This window comes from Rattus norvegicus, chromosome 10 (genome assembly GCF_036323735.1).
Source record: "Rattus norvegicus strain BN/NHsdMcwi chromosome 10, GRCr8, whole genome shotgun sequence".
NCBI classification, from domain to species: Eukaryota; Metazoa; Chordata; class Mammalia; order Rodentia; family Muridae; genus Rattus; species Rattus norvegicus.
In genome coordinates this window covers 35,874,887-35,896,061 of record NC_086028.1, presented here as the reverse complement: position 1 = coordinate 35,896,061, position 21,175 = coordinate 35,874,887, and the positions used below count along the sequence as shown (strand labels likewise).

The 21,175-nt window shown below is 44.3% G+C and overlaps 1 protein-coding gene, 1 long non-coding RNA gene and 1 pseudogene across 2 annotated transcripts; all 3 read right to left on the bottom strand.

Moving 5' to 3' along the window:
- Positions 1-274: 274 nt before the first annotated feature.
- Positions 275-15,741, bottom strand: LOC134480783 (uncharacterized). The gene is made up of 4 exons (XR_010055602.1): positions 15,705-15,741; positions 14,124-14,205; positions 3,301-3,393; positions 275-686 (listed from the first exon to the last, which is right to left on the bottom strand). It is a non-coding gene; the product is annotated as an uncharacterized LOC134480783 (long non-coding RNA).
- Positions 6,935-9,829, bottom strand: Or1n2l-ps1 (olfactory receptor family 1 subfamily N member 2 like, pseudogene 1; annotated as a pseudogene).
- Positions 15,742-17,257: 1,516 nt separating the features above from the next.
- On the bottom strand, positions 17,258-18,190 carry Or1x2d (olfactory receptor family 1 subfamily X member 2D). Its single transcript, NM_001000783.1, has one exon. The coding sequence runs from the start codon at positions 18,188-18,190 to the stop codon at positions 17,258-17,260; it is 933 nt and encodes a 310-aa protein (NP_001000783.1).
- Positions 18,191-21,175: the final 2,985 nt, after the last annotated feature.

Here is a 21,175-nt window from a genome sequence, read left to right as displayed (position 1 = left end):
GTCTAAATGAAGGGCTAATTTGGGGTCATGGTTTACAAGTTTAAAGACCTCACCTTGTAAGTATTTTGTCTAAGCTCCGCCCTACAGTTACCTGGCTACAGCCAGGTATGCCTGACTCACTATAAAAGGGGCTTCTTGCCTCCTTCTCTCTCTTGCTCTTGCCCTCCTGCTTCTGCTCTCTCCCCACTCCCTTCCCTTCTCCCTTCCCCCCTCTCTCTTCACATGCTAATGGCTGGCCCCCACTTCTTTACTTCTCTCTCTCTCTCTCTCTCTCTCTCTCTCTCTCTCTCTCTCCCTCTGTCTCTACTAACCTCTTGACTCCCCTCCCCATGCCTCTATATTATACCATCATGTGGCTGGTTCCTCAGGGGGAAGGGATGCCTCAATGGATGGTTGGGCCACTTCCAAAGCTTCCCGTGGCCACCACACTGTCCCCTCTGATGAATCTATACTTTATCTCTGCTATCCCAGACCTAATTGAGGGAGTGGCCCCTGGGGCTGCTTTTCCTTGATTCTTACATGGTTGGTTCTCTGTCTTCCACAGCTCTGTTGTTGTGTTGGTGACTCTCCTTCTCTGGGTCCTGTGTTTCCTCTTCAGGAATCCTCAAAGTCCCGTCTCTGTCCCACTGCCCAGCCATTGGCAGGGCAACTGTTGGCAGGGACCCACATCTGGCATTGAAATTCCCCTGTAAGCACAAATCAAATCCCCAACAAGCTCCTCCCACATACCGCCCAAACCCCCCCCCCACCTCCCCATCCAGAAACTAGGAAAAGATACTCAACTGAGGCTTTTCTCTTGGGAGGGAAAGAGAAAAATGGAACCTACACCCCGTGGGAGAGTGGAGGAAAGCCTGAATGGATGGGTGTCCTGTACATGGGGACAGCTGTGAACATAATGAATGGTCTTAGTCACATGGGGGGGGGGTGGCAGACCTTCTGTTCCAAGTGGGAAAGAGTGTGTGCAGAAAACGTCCACCATAGCTTTCTCCCAGCACCCAATGTTTACAGGCTGAAGACTGTTTCCCGATAGAGACTGCACCTAACAAGAATAGTTAAACCTGCTTCCTGCTTCAGCTGTACATAACGTTGCCTTGTTTATGTGTATGTAATAATCCTACCCCTTGGTTCAGCTGTATACAATAGTGCTACTGTCATGGTCTGACAACTCCTCAACCCTACCCTCCTACCGCCCATACCCCCCACCCCCACACTCACCCCCCACCCCCACCACGGAATATCTGTAGCCATTTTGTTCCATGCCTGTCAGTGATTTCATATTGTTGCTGTAACACACCTGCCAATCATTGACACGGAGAAGTGACTTGGCTCAAAGACATGCTGACCACATACCCTGTTTTGTTCTGCATGTTCTGCATGAGGTGTGCTAGTCTTAAGAAATCCCACAAAGCTTTACCTAGGACCCATCAAATCAAAGGTCAATACGAACTCTTATGCCTAAAATATCTTGAGCCAGAGCTGACCACTGGGCAACCCTTCCTGCACTTACATATGAGGTCACTGTGACTGCTGTGGCTGACACTGAAGCATGCTACTAATAAGCCAAAAGGCTATGATCATAATACTCATACTCTAAAAACACGAGTTTGAAAATATGAAATTTCTCAGCTATGCAAAAATGTAAGGATGCAACTGTATGGGTTGTGCAAGGGCCTTCACAGATCTAAAGGACAGAGGAAGCTGCACTAGGAGCCAGCTTGTCAGAAAGATACTAAAGGAGGAGATAAAAGGATTTAGGGAGTGGTGATGGTAAGGCAAGAACCCACCCAGCTAAGTTTTTGTTGTTGTTGTTACTGTTACTGTTGTTGTTATTTATGCGTACAAATGCAGGCAGATTCTTGAGTTCTGGGTCAGTCCGGGACAGAGTTAATTTAGGTCCAGGTGTGATCAGAATGGTTATCTCAGGACGAGGTCCCACAGGCTAAGTTTACTAAGGTAGGCAGATCTCTGAATTCTTATGCAATATTTTGTAATGTTGCTATCCTTTTCCTAAGAGTCAAGGGGCTAAGGTCATGGAATGCTAATTCATAGGATGGCCTAGAGGGAACGTAGAATAAATAACTGAATTGACGTGTAAATAAAAAACTGGGTTTTTGGTCTCCAAGAGATGAGCTAGCAGAAAGAGATAGCAATTCTGTTTAAGATTTTTTTTTTCTATCAAGAGCTGAGCTGTCCGGAGACCTCTGGAGAGTGAACACAGCTCTTCAAGATTTTTTTTTTTCTAACAGGATTTCTGATTTTTGTTGGAACAGCCATGCAGACCAAACATAGCTCTTTTAAGATTTTTAATAACTTTTAGGATTTTTTTTCTAACAGGATTTCTGGTCTTGGTCTTTTAGAATGTTTTCTAGCAGCTATTTAGAGAAGGCTGTCTGAAGAGTGAACACACTCTTTTAGAATTATTTCTGGATTTCTGATTTTGATTAGAAAACCCAAGAATTACTTTTAGAATTGTTCTAACAGGATTTTTGACTTGGTCAGAGATCCAAGAATTTTTTTATAGCAGTTTTTCTTACTTTGGTCAGAAAATCTATGAGCTATCCAGAGAGCTTTTAGAATTTTTACTAGCGGAGAGACCTGTCTCTAGCAGAAAGCTTGCTGCTGTCTTGACCATAGTTTTTAGAATAGCAAGAAAAAGCTGTCTAGAGAGAACAGAACACACACACACACACACACACACACACACACACACACACACACACACAGAGAGAGAGAGAGAGAGAGAGAGAGAGAGAGAGAGAGAGAGCATAATTTGAAAAGCTATCTCCAGCAGACCACAGAGTCAAGAGCTATCTACAGAGAGCTTTCTAGAAAACCTTCTCGAACAGATCATAGACCAACAAGCTTGGACCCGAGATTTGACCTCAAGTCATTTGTTTTTGCCTTTCCCAGATACTTCTTCTCTCAAAACCAAGACCTAGTCTTGGCTTACTCTCTGTCTTTCTCCCTGTCTCAGTCTGTCTTTCTCTGTGTGTCTCTGTCTCTCTATATCTCTGTGTATGTATGTGTCTTTGTTTCTGTGTGTCTGTCTCTCTGTGCACACTTGTGTGTGTGTGTGTGTGTGTGTGTGTGTGTGTGTGTGTGTGTGTGTGTAGTGTAGTGTAATGTCTAAGATCGAAGATCTTGGATCAGGAACTGAGGCAGGACTCAATGACTTGCAGTACCAAAACTAGACACCAGAGGGAGGAAGAGAACACCGGCTTCAGAAAAAAGGGGGAAGGAAGACTGTATCCCCTCTTCTCTTTTTCAGACAGGATATCTCTAAGTAGCCTAAGAACTCACCATGTAGGCCCAGGTTGGACTCTGCATTTTCAATTGTCCTCTTGCCTCAGCCTCTCAAGAACTGGGATTACAGCTCACCCTTTAATTATGAATCTGTATAACATAAACCAAGAGTCAACAGACAATCAAGAGTCAACACACCTCCAGAAAAGCCAAACGAATCACTAGCTGGCCTGAATGGTGGCAGTCCTCCCTGAAGTGCAGCAGTCTGTGGAGGCTGATGGAGGGGAGTTCTTCTGTGTTCGTCCATCCCAGCAAGGACTCCAGGTCAACCTACCACACCCACGATTACCCCCGTTTCCAGGAGTGAAGTTACAGAGAACCTGGTGGCCATCAGCCGAGAGCAGATAGGGATACGTGGTGGACATGAACTGTGAGCTTTCCTCGGCCGTAAAGAAGAACGAAGTTATGTTTTCTGCAGCAAAATGGATGCAGCCAGAGTGAGACACGCTAAGTGAGACCGGTCGGACTCAGAAAGGCAAATACTGCGTGCTCTCCTCCATTTGTGACTCCTAGATCTTAAACAGAAATGTAAAACCATGTATGTGCATGAGACACAAAAGTGGACGTGCAGGAAGGAAGGAGGTTTAATTTCCACATTTAAAAATATTTTGCTGTCATGTGTATGTGTGTCATACGACGGATGCATGGCTGTAAGCCTGTGTCTGCAGCACCACACATGCAGAGGTCAGGGGGCAACTTCTGGAGGCCAGCTCTCTCTCTCTCTCTGCACCCTGGGATCTGAAGGCAGACCTCCAGTCATCAGGGTTTTGCAGTGTCATGGCTGTTACTGGTTGTCAACTTGACTACATCTGGAATGAACTACAATCCAGAAATGGAGGGCGCACCTGTGATCCAGATCTTGAGGCTGGAAGACACAAGTTTCTGACCTGGATGTGTCATGGATTTCTTGAGGCATAGCGGCTATGAAAAGCTTAGGCCCAGGCAAGGTAGTACATGTCTTCAATCCCAGGAGACTGACTGAGCCAAGGAGATCTCTGAGTTCAAGGTCAGCCTGGGACAAAGCAAGTCCCAGATCTAGATGTGGTGCTATGTTGCCTGCAATTTTAAAATGCACACTTGTTCCTTGTCTGGTGCTGGCAACAGCTGTTTTACCCAGCTCCCTCAGCTAGCTTTCCCAAACCTCTAATGACCACCCCACAGCTGTGCCCTGTCTCCTGCCCACCTGAGTCACCACGGATAGAAAACACCAGAGAGCCTAAATATTTATAAAACCAGCCAGATAACACAACTGCTGGGCTAAGAATTGCTTGCCCCATCCTCCTCACACCGCACCCCCACCCCCACAGTCACCTGTGGAGGCAGCAAACTGTTCACACTGCTGCTACTTCCTCTTAGCTTCACCTCCTGGTCCCACTCCTCTCTCCCTCCCTCTCTCTCTTCTTCCCTGGCCCAGAAATCCCACCTTTTTCTTCTGCCAAGGGCTAGCTTCTGCTGTCTCTATTGACCAGTTAAAATGGAGAGAAGGATCACATGGAATCCCATGAGTACACGATCCATTCCTTGTCTCCTCATCTGGGCAGCCCCTCTTGAGAAACAGAATTAGCATCAAAGTACAAACAGCACCAGGGCCATCCTCAGCAGTGGAGCATACCTTTAATCTGGGCCACACTTTCTGCCGGTGACCTTATGACCTACATAAGGACATTAGAAGAAGAAAGATTCACTCTTCTTCACCTGCTTGCACTTTCTGCCAGCACATCTGTTGGAACCCAATTCTTCAGAAGCCCAGCTGAGAGACCCAGCCTCGTGGGACTGAGCAACTACTGGACTCTTAGACTTCCCATTCACAGCTGACCATTGTTGGGTTATTTGGACTACCGACTGTAAGTCACCACCAGAAATACCCTCACTATAGAGAGACTCTGTAAGTTCTGTGACTCAAGAGGACCTTGACTAACACACGCTGCGAGTATCTCTACTGCCTGATTCATCTCTCAGAACAAGTGGCTGTGTTTCTTAACCTGCACTCCGTTAACCCCAGTTTGACTCGAAGTCTGAGGACCTGTCTCGAGACTCTAGGGTTGTGGGATGTTCATACTTTAAGAGCTATTACAAGATGAACGTCTACTACAGAGGCGAATGCCAGCAGCAAACCACTGAACTGAGAATAGGACACCCGTTGAAGGAATCAGAGAAAGAACTGGAAGAGCTTGAAGGGGCTCGAGATCCCATATGTACAACAATGCCAAGCAACCAGAGCTTCCAGGGACTAAGCCACTACCTAAAGACTATACATGGACTGACCCTGGACTCTGACCTCATAGGTAGCAATGAATATCCTAGTAAGAGCACCAGTGGAAGGGGAAGCCCAGGGTCCTGCTAAGACTGAACCCCCAGTGAACTAGACTGGTGGGGGGAGGGCGGCAATGGGGGGAGGGTTGGGAGGGGAACACCCATAAGGAAGGGGAAGGGGGAGGGGGATGTTTGCCCGGATACCGGGAAAGGGAATAACACTCGAAATGTATATAAGAAATACTCAAGTTAATTTAAAAAAAATGTAAAAAAAAAAAGATGAACGTCTACATGTCTGCTATTTTATTTTATTCTTTTAAGCTTTCAGCGTCAGGAGATACTGTTGCTCAGAGGGTTCAGGGAACCGGGCGAGGGCCTCTGTTGTGGATTCTGCAGGTAGGGGTGAAAAGGTGACTCATACAGGCTTGGATTGGTTGGTTTGGAAAATCCCTTTGTGCCCTACGACTTAGAAACCCTACTGCCTGATGACCAGACCTAGCCTTACTAGGCTCGAGTGTGGAAAGCTGATGTCAGGTGCTCTGGCTTCTGAATAAGTTGGAAGATAAAAGCCGTCGTCCTGCTTGAGTTGTGGTGGAGGGGTTCCCTTTCTCATCAGAGGACCTCCACGGCCAAAATGTCAAAACACAAGAAGATACAGAAGTCACAGCAAAATTTGAACACTACAATTTTTTTCCACAGAGAATAAATCAGGACATAAAATTTATTCCTTTAAAAAATGAGCTGGTTCCAGGAGCTCTTAAGAGCACTTGCTGCTTTTCCAGAGGAACCAAGATCATTTCCCAGTTCCCAAGTTAGGCAGCTTACAACCAGTTGTAACTCCAGTTCTAGGAGATACAAAATCCTATTTTGACCTCTGAAGGCACCTGCACACACAGGGCTTTCAAAAGCTGTCACAAACACGCTTACGTCCATTTTTTTGTACTTTTTAAGCTCAGTCTAGTAGTTGTTCAGGGTTAGAACTGAATGGTTCAGCCTTGAGAGTATACAGCCCATCTAGAGGGAGACCACCTCTAAAACGTGTTTGTACTTCTGAGAAGAGTGGGGCTCCATGCTTGGTACCATGGCAAGACAAGACTGGAGGTGTGGCTAGCCTGTACCCGGCTTGTTGCTTGACCTCTCCTTTTCTTTCTAAGGGGAATCCTGCTCCACTTTGAGCTGCAAGAAGGCTAAATATAAGCCATAAAGGAATGGATAATAACAGTCATGACCAAAGTGACAGCTGCCTCCCACGTGCCAAAAGGGTGGCAAGAGAGGTTTCCCAGAATGCCCCTGGGAAACCCCTCTTTGCCATTTCCCTCCTCACCTGGTGGCACAGGAGCCACCTTAGAAACATTGAAGTCAATGTGTGTTCCTGGGGGACATGGAGGAGAGACCTGAATGAAACCTCATTTCTTGCTTTGCATTTTCTACTCTGGATTTGTAATTATGGAAATAATGATACTCATAAAATCTTGTATTATTTAACTAAATATAATCAGGATTTTCTGTTCCCCAGAACTGAGATACAAGTGTAATTCTGAACTGAGATTCACATAATAATAGTGATATTCTATTTTAATTTCTGGATGTTCTTTCTTTTGGAAAATAGTCTGAGTGGCTGAGAGGGAGGAGACAGTACAGGTGACATTCAAGGTCAGGCCCCATGTCTTTCAATCTGAGACATCCTGGCACAAGCAGATATGTCCATGCTACGAGGACTTTGAGCCCCTCTTGAGGAGCCTTGTCACCGTCTCCTTGTTCCTCAGGCTGTAAATGAAGGGGTTCAGCATGGGGGTAACCACAGTATACATGATTGTGGCTACTGTGTCCTGGGTGGAGAAGGAGTCTGGAGGTCGTATGTAGATCCCCAGAACTGTCCCATAGAACAGAATGACCACAGTTAAGTGGGAGCTACATGTGGAAAATGCCTTGTGCCTGCCCTTGGCAGAAGGTATCTGAAAGACTGCCACAGCGATTCGGACATAAGAAAACACAATGAGAATACAGGGGGCCAAAAAGAGGACCACAGCTCCCAGGAAGAGAAGTTGATTGACTCGTGTATCTGAACAGGCCCAACTTCATGAGCAGGTAAGGATCACAGTAGAAGTGAGAGATCTCTGGAACCAAGGAGCAGAAGGTCAGTCTGTTCATGAGGAGTGTGTGCACTAGAGCTATGAGCCCACAGCTTATCCACACAATGGATGCCAGCCCCATACAGAGCCGGGGTGTTATGATTGTGTGATACTGTAGTGGGTAGCAGATGGCCACAAATCTGTCCAGTGCCATGGCAGCTAGCAGACAGGTGTCCACATCGGCAAAGGAAATTAGAAAGTACATCTGAGTGAGGCAGTGGGCATAAGAGATGATCTCCGTTCCAGACACGTGACTAGCCAAGAGCCTGGGGATGATATTGGTGGTGAAGCAGATGTCATCGAAGGAAAGGTTGGCAAGGAAGAAGTACATGGGGGTGTGTAAGCGAGGGTCAGAGCTGATGGCCATGAAGATGAGTGTGTTACCAGCCACCGTGACCAGGTACATGCACAGGAAAGCCCAGAAGAGAATTTGTTGCTGTTGTGGGTCATTGGTGATGCCAAGAAGGAGAAACTTGATGACTCCAGTCTCATTCTCTCCCCCCATGGACATCTTCCAGTGGCTCAGGCTCCTGAAGGGAACAGGTCAGAGACTGCAACTCATCGTGTGTTCAGAATCAGGTCATACCTCATATGTAGGAGTTTCCTACAAGAACAGTGTGTGTGTGTGTGTGTGTGTGTGTGTGTGTGTGTGTGTGTGTGTGTGTGTGTGTGTGTAAGTCCCAGGAGAACTTTAAGGAGTCAGTTCTCTCCCTCTACCATTGGCTCTAGGGATGGGACTCAAGTGACCAAGCTCAAATTGTATGCTGGAGAGTTTTATGTAAACTTGACATGAGCTGAGGTCATAGGTGAAAGCTGTAACTGAGAAAACTCATCCATAAGATCAGGCTGTAGTCAGACATGTAGGGCATTTTCTTAAGCAGTGATTCAAGAGGGGTGAGGGGCATTGTGATTAGTACCATCCCTGGGCCAGGGGTCCTGGGTTCTGTAAGAAAGCAGTCTAATCAAGCCAAGGGGAGCAAGCGAGAAAGCAGCACCTTTCCATGGTATCAGCTTTTGCATCCAAGTTCCCATCCTGTTTGAGTTCCTGTCCTGACTTCCTCCAATGATGAACAGTAATGCGGAGGTCTAAGAGAAATAAACCTTTACCTCCCCAAGTTGTGTTGGTCATGGAGTTTTATTACAGAAATAGTAACCCTAGCTATGGCAGATGCAGAAGCCATGAAGGGATGCTGCTTACTGGCTTGTTCAGTCTGCTTCCTTATTGATCCAGGGCCTTCAGCTCAGGGTTGGTCCCATCTACAATGTGCTAGGCCCTCCCATCGATCACTAATTAAGAAACATAGCCACGGTTACTTTCTGAGCCACCTCGCTGGCCCCTGTCTGCAATTTCAATATGTGTTCCTTCATGTGCAAGCTCCTTACACATTTTGCATATCTCTATGCAAATTTGTTTCCTCATTGAGTCATTTATGGCGTGTTTTCCTCATGAGGCTATGCATTCCCCAGAACAGAGACACATCCGTCTAAGTCAATGCTCAGTGCCAGGAACAATGCCTGACACATAGTAGGTGCCCAAGAAAGTAGTCAAAGGAAAGAATGTTCACAAAGGCCTGGTACACTTAAATCCAGCAACATAGAAATGCAGCTGCAATAGAAATGTCAGATTGTAATTAAGAAGCCCATGAAGAAATAAAAGTGAGAGGTCTCAGTGCTTAAGAGGACTTCCTACACTTTGACAATACAGGAGAACAGTTCCTAGCACCCAAAGCAGGAGGTTAACCACTATCTGTATCTCCAGCTCCCGGGGATCCAGTGCCCTCTTCTGGCCTCCCCCACACAATTTTTTAAAATAAAATAATTAAAACAGATATTTAAATGATGAGATGCAGTCTTATATAGTTAGAGTTGAGAGTTGACCCTGACAGTGTTCACCCAGGGCCAGTGTTGACAAGTATAAGGCCTATAGGACTTTATTCTGTGACACAAGGAAAAAGGATGGCATGTAGAGACTCCTAGTAAGACAGGGTCTGTGACTACTCAGATCAGAGGTGGGTAAACTGGTTTCTACCAGTCACACCTCCCCACCATATGTATTTCTATGGGCTTATGTCTGGATGTTCCCAGAAGGCTTGTATGTTGTGGTTTTCAGGGTGAACTGCTGGGAAGTGGTCGAGCCACTCTGGGCTGGATAAGAGTACTGGCCACTCATGGCAGCTCAAAATATATACTTCCAGTTTTAGGGGACGTGATGCCCCCTTTTGACCTCTATGGGTACTTTACACAGTTTTTCAGTGCAGAGATGGCAGGCAAAATAGTCATATGCACTAAAATGAATAGATGATAGATAGATGGATAAAAGGTAGAATGGGAGATAGGTAAAGAGATGATATACAAAAATGGTAGATACATAGAGATGATACAGAGATGATAGAAATAGAAAGATATAGTCAGTTGATAGATGATGATGGATACGTAGGTAGGTAGATCATAAATAGATAATAGATAAGTGATGGGTACATAGGTAGGTAAATGATTGATTGATAAATAATAGATAGATTATATATAGATAGGTAGATAACAGATATCAGATGGATAGATAATAAATAAATACGATAGATAGATAGACAATAGATGATTAAAAGATACATGATAAAAAGGGAAGTGATAAGTGGATAAATAGACACATAGGTAGATATATAGATAGATGATGGATAATTAGATAGATGATAGAAAGATGACAGACAGATGATAAGTAGATGATACATGGATAGACAGAGAGGTAGATGATAAATATTAGATGGATAAAGAGATCATAGATAGTAATAGATGAAAGTTTAAAGATGATATTTCGATAGATGATAGGTAAAAAGATGATTAATAGATAAGTAGATAGAGAGATGATAGATGATAGATAACTAAATGATAGATACATGATAGATAGATGAGAGAGATATAAATGTTGGATAGATAGATGATAGACAGACACACAGATAAATTTTTTTGGAGGAGGAGGCTGGTAGGGATTATGGCCATTGGGTTGTGTGCCTGAGGGGACCACAGTCCTTCCCCTCTCTTCTCTCTTCTCCTGGATAAAGCATGTATGACTTTGTTACATCACACAAATGTTACCACCATGTGCTGCTTCCCCGTAGGGCATAAACAAAGGATCCACTTGATTTTGGAGTGAACCCCCTCAAAAACCATGATCCCAAATCAACCTTCCATCTCTCCAGTTGACTGCCTCAGATGTGACTTACAGCAATGGAAACTGATAAATACAGATTTTTTAATGTTCTGCAAAATAGTTTACGCAGGATGATAGTTCAAAAATTTCATAAGAAATCTGGATTTCAGACTCTTGGGAAATGTTAGTCTGAGAACAATTCCCAACACAGTCTCATAGGGTGTCAGTCAGTCACGAAGGTGGAAAAGCTAATAATCAGTGAAAAACCACTGTGCTATAGAAAATGCCCTATGGCAGCTCTCTATGCTGACTTCCTTTGTGTCCCTTAAGAGCCTTCCTCTGTACTAAGTTTACACATGTCCCCAGTAGACTAGGAAGCACAGCAGAGATAGGGAACTCCCCAGGCAGCAGAGAAAACATTCTCTGCTCCATGCAGGTGGTTATGATCACCATGGTCTCTTGCTATTTGGTCCTGGAGTCATTGGGGGAAAGTTCCACAGTGTGAATACTTCCTACCTGTTACCCTTTCTAGGATCTGTCTGGTGCTCTGGGTGGTGGAGACTGAAGCAGTTCTAAAAGCTGAGATGAACACAGAGCTCTGACTGTGAAGAAAAGGCAATTTTAGGTATAGACCATTCATGTTGTCCTTCGAAACAGAAACAAAATGTAAGAAGTTCTTAATGGTTTTGGTTTTCTTTTTCTTTTCTTTCTTTCTTTCTTTTTTTTGAAACAGGGTTCAGTGTAGACCAGGATGGCCCTGAACTTTCTATATAGCAGAAGATGAACTCTGCCTCCACCTCCTGGTACTGACATAGCAGCCATTACATAATTAGAATTCTTAAAGAATACTTTTTAGTTTCATTCAGGTTCAAAGTGAAATGGAAGAAATGAGAAGTTCTTTTCCAGTTGCTCACTCAGGCATTGAGAAGGTTGTACATGTGGTGTGCTATTTTGTCCTTCTCAGACCACCAGAAAATCAGGACCAGATCCTGTCCATTAATGACACTGATATGTTCCACAGAGCTCAAAAGAACTTAAACATGACAAGCTGCAAGGAGAGGAGGATGGGCAGGGCTGCAGCTCAGTGGACTTCTTTTTTTTTTTTTTTGGTTCTTTTTTTCGGAGCTGGGGACCGAACCCAGGACCTTGCGCTTCCTAGGTAAGCGCTCTACCACTGAGCTAAATCCCCAGCCCCCTCCGTGGACTTCTTGCCCAGTGTTCATGAGTTTCCTGCTTTGAAGCTTAGCAGGAGGGACAAGGCTATAGGTCAGTGGAGCACTAGCCTAGCGTCCATGAGGTTCAGGCTTGGAACCCTAGCACAGCACAAGGCAGGAGTGGTGGTGCCTTTCTGTGATTCTAGCACTCAGGAGGTGGAGGCAAGAGGGTCAGAAGTCCAAGATCATCCTCACCCATATAATTTGAGAGAAGTATGGAGGTACATGACACCCTGTCTCAAAAATGCATTCATATATACACATTCAAACAGGTAGAAAGGTATACAGGAAAGAAGGGATGGAGGGGAAGAAGAAGGAAGAATACAAAAGACAATGAAGGGACAATTGAGATGTATCCAAAATTAATGAGTCTCAGATAGACAGTGATTGGCTTACAGGGAAAATATATGGAGAATATCCCAGGATGAAATGCAATTTAAAAATACTGTTTTTGAAAGTCAGTATTTCTTACCATCATTTAATAATCTCAAGAGAAACATTAGTATGCTTTCTGATTGAACAGAACATTGTACTTTGAGTGGAAACCAATCCTGATCCCCACATCCCCTCCTCTGTACTCTGCTATACAAGAAGAAAGTGGGGCAGACAAAGACAGAGGAGGCTGGTGCTTCTGCTCCCATCCTGGCTCCTGGTTAATCTAGGAATTGAGCAGTTGGCTTTTCTCAGTTTCCCCCATCACCTGGTCTGAGTGACAATAGTGAGAAACAGGGGGAGGGTGTGTTCACAGTGTCTGACTCTACCTTGGTAAATGGTAGTTACACCTACCAGGCTGTCCTACATTTATTTGATCACAGTCACTACCAGACAGAACACTAAGAGAATGCACAATAGACTATCAGGCCCTTCCCACATTGAGTAAAGTCACAATGTGGCCAAGGGGACAGTAACAGAAGAGTAAGGTGGAGGGAGAGGCATTGAGAGGACCAAGGGGGATAATTCAGTGTTTAAGTACTGAAGTATTAGCACCATAGCGGTTTATCATGAGAGAAAGGGAGGAAAGAAAACCCACCAGGGCTGACAGAAAATAGAGCATGTGCTGAGAACCTAGGCTTTGCGAAAATGTTTCAGTGTACCTGGCCTCATTGAGCTTTTGGGCTTTCACCAGCCCTCGACAATTGTCCTATTCTGAAGTGTCTTTCTCCTTCACCAGACCATCTCCAGTTTTGTTACCATGCACATATCTCTGTGCATAATTTTATACAATAACAAGAGGAACATGGAAACCCAGGTTCAATACCTCAGTCCATTTCTGTAGCATATTGGATCCAGTCTTAGGTAATATAGGTGACAGAACAATTCCCAATTCCAACCAACCTTATTATACCCATCTTCTTGAGCTGGTCTGAATTCCTATCCCTTGATTCTGGCCCTGGTGCCCTCTTGTCTCTTTTGAAGCAAACTGATGTTCCATGTCTGCTTACCTGACCAGAGGAATTTGGCAGGTGTCTTGGGAAGTGACATGAATGGTTCCACCTGCCACCCATGGAACCCTTTCTGAAACCTATCTGACCCTTCTAACACATGGTTCCCATCAGGGGTGGGACCTTACATTTCCCCAAAGTGGTCTACTTCCTTTCCACTCACATGTTCAAAACTTGTAAACTTTTGCTGCTTCGGGTGGCCCTGAGGTCTTATGTGGGGCAGTTTGAAGCACACTTTACAAAGTCATTGTGTAGAGGACAAAGTAAATCTGGGGGAAAGTTTGGGGTGGAGGATCAGCAGTTACCTGGGTGGGTGTGGACATAATGGGACCACTGCACTGGTTCCAGGGATGAAGGAATGCATGTTTTCCACTTGGTATACAGTTGGTGAGGTATAGTGCTCTCAAGCCACTATGAAACAGCATCCAGAATATTATCTAGATATCACAATGTATTAAGACTTCTCCCACAGGTCAACTCCTTACCTTCTTCACTGTTGACTCTTCACAGGCACAAGAGCAAGTACCATGAACTTTTGAGCCATTAAGGGAAAAGCAAACAACAACGGCTACCTCTGTGAGGTGTCACTCCCCGACCCTTGTGTTCTCACTGTTCTGTATTGAGGGTGCTGTACCTGTGCTGCTGGAAGAATAGTTTGTCTTCCTTTACGGCTGGAACATAGTTTCATTTCATGCATGTTGTTCGTTTTATGATGTCTAGAATCGAGAGAACCCCCAAAGTGCCTTATTACAGGTGATTCAATAGGGACTTTGTCTGCTTTCTCTGACTCCCTAAGGACTTACAAAAGACGGAGAAGACTGTCATCACTGCAGATTAATGGTAAATTTAAACTGGGGAAGTTCAAATTAATTCAAGTCTTATAAATATAATATTCTGTGCTCATTTATATACTCTTATCAAAGGATGAGGAGAGACATGAAGAACATAGTTTCTAATGGGCAATGAATCTAACTATTCTGTATTTAGAATATATTTGTTTGAAATTGGGTGAAATGGCCCAAAAAATTTGTTGGGGGATTTGACTGACACCAAGAGCTAGAAAATATGTGAGAGGGGTCACTGGACTGGGTCCAGCTCCTCTTCAGTGTCTCTTCTTATTGCTATGACAATGTCTGGCAAAAGTAGCTTAAAGAACTGTTTGTTCTGGTTCACGGTTTGAGGGTACACAGTCTACCATAGAGAAGTGCAGTGGTGGTGGTGTATGAGGCAGCTGTCACAGCCACAGTCATGAAGCAGAAAGAGAAGTAAATGCTGGTGCTCAGCTCACCTGGAATTGAAGACAAGATTGGATGTGTGTCCAGCCTGTTCCCTGCTTGATACTTGATCCTTCCTTTCCTTTCTAAGGGGAATTCTACTCTACTTTGAGCTGCAATGAGCCTAACTCTAGCCAATGAAAGGCTGGATAATAGCAGTCATGACCAAACCCACAGCTGTCTCCCATAGGCTTCTCTGAGAGTCACTGCCATGTGGCCAATGTGTGGCAAATGAAGTTTCTCAGAATGACATTGGGAAGCCCTCTTTGCCTTTCCTTTCCTTACCTGGGATGCCACAAATGGGTGTTGCCACATTAGCCGCCTTGGAAACATTGGTGTTAATGTGTGTTCTTGGGGCCTGTCAGGAGCCACAATAGGACAAGCTTATAACTAATAGGTAATCTTCCTGACATAGTCTGCTTCGGATTAATCTGTCACAGACTTACTCCTATTAACAAGGACTTGAGAGATTTCATTTTAGGATGTTTTCCTGTTATTAATAGGCTTTTCATGTTATTATTAAATATATATAATAATCCCTGGGTATTAGCCCATCATTTTGAGCAGATGTATGTAAATCTCTGTATACTCTCCTATAGTGACGCTTTGTAGACAAATAGATGACTTAAGACTTAGTGATGATTATATAAGATTTCCTAAAATTTTATCAGTGATTATTAAGCTCTTTTATTGTGGAACTGCTATTAGATTCTTTTCTGATAGTCAAACTGCAATGAGAACTCTGTCAGTATCTGATGTGTCAGCAGTTAACTGCTGTTAGGTAGTAACCAGACTTTCTCCTACTCAAAGCACATTCCAAGATGTTACAAAACAATTACCTAAAGGTCATAAAAAGGAAGCTAATGATTTATTATAGGTGGTAGGTCAGAAGATAAAATATTGACTGTGTTTATTTATACAGAACTACTCAAGTAACTTACTTATGGTTTTTAAATTTCAGTGGAGCTGTGACAGGTGAGGAAGGCTTAGTCATAATTGTTGCTAAGGGATATGCATGTAAACATTCTCTGTTGTAAGCTTCTATTTCAATTTATGACTTGATTTTATGTGTGAACTTGTGATAAGCTTTTAAATATGTGATCATGTACTCTGAAAGGTGTTTTTAGTGTTGAGGACAAAGAGAAGAGAGAGAATGGAGCTGAGGAGAAGTTTTTAGACACAACTCTTTTTAGACAGAACTTAACTCAAGAGGAACTGAAAAGTATAGGCATAGCATTTGGGGAAAAGGCCTTGAGAATAAGAGCATTATTGTGACATCAGAGCAAGAGGAGAGAGCAAGACTAGAAAAAGAATGTAGAGTGGAATAACAGAAACCATAGGTTAAATAAAAAACTAAGAGAACAATGTTCAGAATGCAGAGGGAAATAGGAAAAAAGAAGAAGCTGCAGAGAGGAGAAGGAGTAGCTAGGCTTCACCTTACCATGGGACAGAACACAGGTCTTTTCCTAATAACAAGGCAGACTTAGTCTTATTAAAGGAATGAAGCTTTCTTCTTACAACCTTGAATTTAGTTCATTTAGCATTAAAAGGGTAGAAGTTTTTTCTTTCTCCATGCAATAAAGATTTAGCTCATATTTTTATCCAGAATGAGTGAGTTCTTTCTGCACTGGGGCTTGGTCTTTTGCTCCATATGCATATGTAAGAATGGATATGTGTGTATAAGTGTGTAATTGTGAGAATGGATGCAAGTTGAGCACAACTTGTGCGAATGGAAATGAATAAATGCTCATATGTAAATCTGTGTATATGAGTTTATGCATATTTGCCTATGTAAAAGTTTTTCCTTCTGCAATTGCTATTCTCTTCTCTTGATTCATAGAAGTTTATTGCTCCAAACTTCCCCTTAGCCTGAAAAGCAAGAAGGATCTGGACAAAAGGGAAAAGGTGCTAGCAAATTATCCTTTACTGTATCTCCTGCTGTTTTAGAATGAAGTGCTAAGTGCCAGAGACTGCGGTTTCTGGCCTCACAGGACTACAGAAAACAGGACAGCTACAGTACCATTATAACAGACTTAAGTAAATTTTTATTTTTATACAGGGAACCTAAATATTTCCTAAAACAAAGTCTTACACTCCTTTGACACTCTTACCCCTTCACTGCCTCAAAAAGAACCGACAAGAGGGAAGACCCCACTAGGCCAGGCCTATAGCAGGAATCATGGGGGACAGGCCTGGATGAAACCTCATTTCTGGCTTTGCATTTTCTACTCTGGATTTTTCATTATGGAAATAATGATACTCATAAATTCTTGTATAGTTTAACTAAATATAATCAGGATTTTATGTTCCCCTGAACTGAGATTTAAGTGTCTTTTGTAATAATAGTGATATTCTATTTTAATGTCTGGAAGTTCTTTCTTTTCAAAAACATAGTCTGAGTGGCTGAGAGGGAGGAGAGAGTACAGGTGACATTCAAGATCAGGCTGCATGTCTTTCAATCTGAGACATCCTGGCACAAGCAGATATGTCCATGCTATGAGGAGTTTGAACCTCTATTGAGGAGCCTTGTCACCGTCTCCTTCATGTCCTTGTTCCTCAGGCTGTAAATGAAGGGGTTCAGCATGGGGGTAACCACAGTAAACATAATGGTGGCTACTGTATCCTGGGTGAAGGAGTCTGGAGGTCGTATGTAGATCCCCAGAACTGTCCCATAGAACAAAATGACCACGGTTAAGTGGGAGCTACACGTGGAAAATGCCTTGTGCCTGCCCTTGGCAGAAGGTATCTGAAAGACTGCCACAGCGATTTGGACGTAAGAGAACACAATGAGAATGCAGGGGGCCACAAAGAAGACCACAGCTCCCAGGAAGAGAAGTTGATTGACTTGTTTGTCTGAACAGGTAAACTTCATGAGCAGATAAGCATCACAGTAGAAGTGAGAGACCTCTGGAATCGAGGAGCAGAAGGTCAGTCTGCTCGTGAGGAGTGTGTGCACCAGAGCTATGAGCCCACAGCTTATCCACACAACAGCTGCCAGCCCCACACATAGCTGGGGTGTTATGATTGTGTGATACTGTAGTGGGTAGCAGGTGGCCACGAATCTGTCTAGTGCCATGGCAGCAAGCAGAAAGGTGTCCACATTTCCAAAGGAAATTAGAAAGTACATCTGAGTGAGGCAGTGGGCATAAGAGATGGTCTCTATTCCAGACACGTGGCTAGCCAAGAGCCTGGGGATGATATTGGTGGTGAAGCAGATGTCATCAAAGGAAATGTTGGTGAGGAAGAAGTACATGGGGGTGTGTAAGCGCGGGTCAGAGCTGATGGCCATGAAGATGAGTGTGTTACCAGCCACCGTGACCAAGTACATGCACAGGAAAGCCCAGAAGAGGATTCGTTGCTGTTGTGGGTCATTGGTGATGCCAAGCAGGAGAAACCCGCTGACTCCAGTCTCATTCTCTCCCGCCATGGACATATTCCAGCGTTTCAGGCTCCTGGAGGGAACGGGTGAGGCACTGCAACTTATTGTGTGTTCAGAATCAGGTCATAGCTTATATGTAAGAGCTTCCTACCAGAACAGAATGTGTACGTACGTACGTACGTACGTGTGTGTGTGTGTGTGTGTGTGTGTGTGTGTGTGTGTCCAGAAGAGGGAATCAGGTTGCTTGATGCTGGAGTTATAGGTATCTGTGAGTCACCACATGTAGGAACTGAACTTGAGTCCTCTGGAAAATCCATGTGTTTTTTCCTCCTAAATCCTCTCTCCAGCTTACCCTTCCTTATTACCACAGGTTTTGCCCTCCCTTTTTTGGAGGCAGAGGCTCTTGGTGGTCTGAAAATTGCTAGTTCCACTCACTTGGCTCACCAGTGAGCCCCAGTGATCCCCTTGTCTGCCTTCCCAGCACTGGAATTGTCCTGTCCATCTGTGATTCTCTATTTGCCCAAGGGGACTTAGGACATCAAGCTCAGGTGCTCATGCTTGTCTGACAAGCAATACATACAGAGCCATCTCTCTAGCCCAGTGGTTCTCAGCTTTCCTACTGCCGTGAGTGACCCTTTAATACTGTTCCTCAGGCTGTGGTGACCCCCGACCATGAGCTCATTTTCGTTGCTACTTCATAAGTGTAATTTTGATAATGTTATGAATCATAATGTAAATGTCTATGATTTCTGATGGTCTTAGTTGATCCCCGTAGAAGGGTTGCCCAGTCTTCAAGGGAGTTGTGACCCATGCTTTAGCCTGTAATAACCATGGTTTAATTGAGTTTCATTGTGCTAGAGATCATGTGCGATTTTCCTCATTCTCACGATAAAAGCTCTTTCCTTGTGTCTAGTCTTCAAATGGAAGACACTGACACTGGAGGGACAAAGGACTTCAAATCCACCAGGGTCTGAGTCCACAGCTCTGCTCTCTCTGGCATCCTGTGAGCACAGCCTGGTTGGTCCTCAGGTGCTATGTGCTGAAGGCAAAGACTTGGGAACTAGGGCTTTGGCCACACAGTGAACTCCTCCTTATCACACAGCAGCTGTGAAGTGAGAGGACACCAGGAAATGAGCCCTGGCTTCAGAGCACCCACAGTGAGGAGGGAGAGCACAGTGGGAAAGTACTGGCAAACATTTCCAGAATGTTCAGAAGCAATGAATGACCAGGCTGTAATAGACACATGCACAAAGCCATAGCTCCATGCATGGCCCAACACACTGCTCCCTGGAGAATTTCAGAGCAGTCTTCTGCTCTGTGTGTCTCCCTGTGTCACACAGTGTCTTACCATTTGATGGTTTGTAGATGCTTGACTCAGTGTCTGGCACTATTAGAAACTGTATCCCTGTTGGAGTAGGTGGGTCACTGTGGATGTGGGCTCAATATCCCCTCTCATCCTAGCTTCCTGTAGTCAGTCTTGTACTAAAAGCCTGCATATGAATACCTAGACCTCCCAGCTCCTCCTGCACACATGACTGATTGTATGCTACCATCTTCTTGCCTTGAGGAAAATGGAGTGAACATCTGAAACTTTAAGGCAGCCTCAATTAAGTGTTCTTTTAAGTCTTGCCTTGGTCATGTCTGTTCACAGCAGGAAAACCCTAATTAAGATACATACATTGAAGAGTCTGTCCCCATGAAACCAATCCAACTGACAGTACCACCCTTGTTTTCCACAGCATGATATCAAGAACCCAACTTAAGCATCTACTCAATTAAATGTTCAAAGGGATTGAGACGCTCAGTTTCTTAAAACTCCCCAGTGCTGAAGTTAACTCTCCACCAACATGTACCAAGTCTTCTGTTCCCTGATTTCACTCACTTTTCTCACTGCATCTCCTGCCAGGCTCACCAGACTTCAAGCCCTTCCTGCCTTGGGGCCTTTGTGATGTTGGCCTGGAATTCTTTCTGTTTCATCTCCAGTAAAATGGGAACATCTTAACAAAAGCCTTTTCCTTGCCCTACTTTCTTTATTGTTGTTCTTTTATTTCATTCTCTCTCTCTCTCTCTCTCTCTCTCTCTCTCTCTCTCTCTCTCTCTCTCTCTCTCTCTTTGCATGCGTGCGTGCGTGCGGGTGTGTATAAGTCACAGGAGAACTTTAAAGACTTAGTTCTCTCCCTCTACTATTGGCTCTAGGGATGGGACTCAGACGACCAAGCTCAAATTTTGTGCTGTAGAGTTTCATGTAAACTTGACACAGGCTGTGGTCATAGGAAAGGAGAGAGCTGTAACTGAGAAAACTCAACCATAAGATCAGGGTGCAGTCAGATATGTAGGGCATTTTCTCAAATAGTGATTGAAGGGGGTGAGGGGCATTGTGGTTAGTACCAACCCTGGGCCATGTGTTCTGGATTCTATAAGAAACTTGGCCAATCAAGTCAAGGGGAGCAATCCAGAAAGCAGCAACCTTCCATGGCATCAGCTTCTGCCTCCAGGTTCCTGTCCTGTTTGAGTTCCTGTCCTGACTTCCTCCGATGATGAACAGTAATGTGGAGGTCTAAGAGAAATAACCTTTACGTCCCCAAGTTGTGTTGGTGATGGAGTTTTATTACAGAAATAGTAGTCCTAACTATGGCAGATGCAGAAGCCATGAAGGGGTGCTGCTTAGTGGCTTGCTCAGTCTGCTTCCTTATTGATCCAGGACCTTCAGCTCAGGGTTGGTCCCATCTACAATGTGCTAGGCCCTCCCATCAATCAGTAACTAAGGACATAGCTGAACCACCTTGCTGGCCTCTGTCTGCAATTTCAATATGTGTTCCTTTGTGTGCAAGCTCCTTACTTGTATTTCCGTGCAAATTTGTATTCTTGTTGAGTCATTTATGGCATGTTTTCCTCATGAGGCTGTGCATTTCCCAGAAGAGAGACACAACTGTCTCAGTCACTACTCGGTGCCAGAAACAATGCCTGACACATAGTAGGTGCCCAAGAAAGTAGTCAAAGGAAAGAATGTTCACAACATTCTTGCACACTAAA

Coding starts and splice junctions, on each gene's coding strand:
- Or1x2d (NM_001000783.1), bottom strand. CDS start 18,190: ATGGCGGGAGAGAATGAGACTGGAGTCAGCGGGTTTCTCCTGCTTGGC.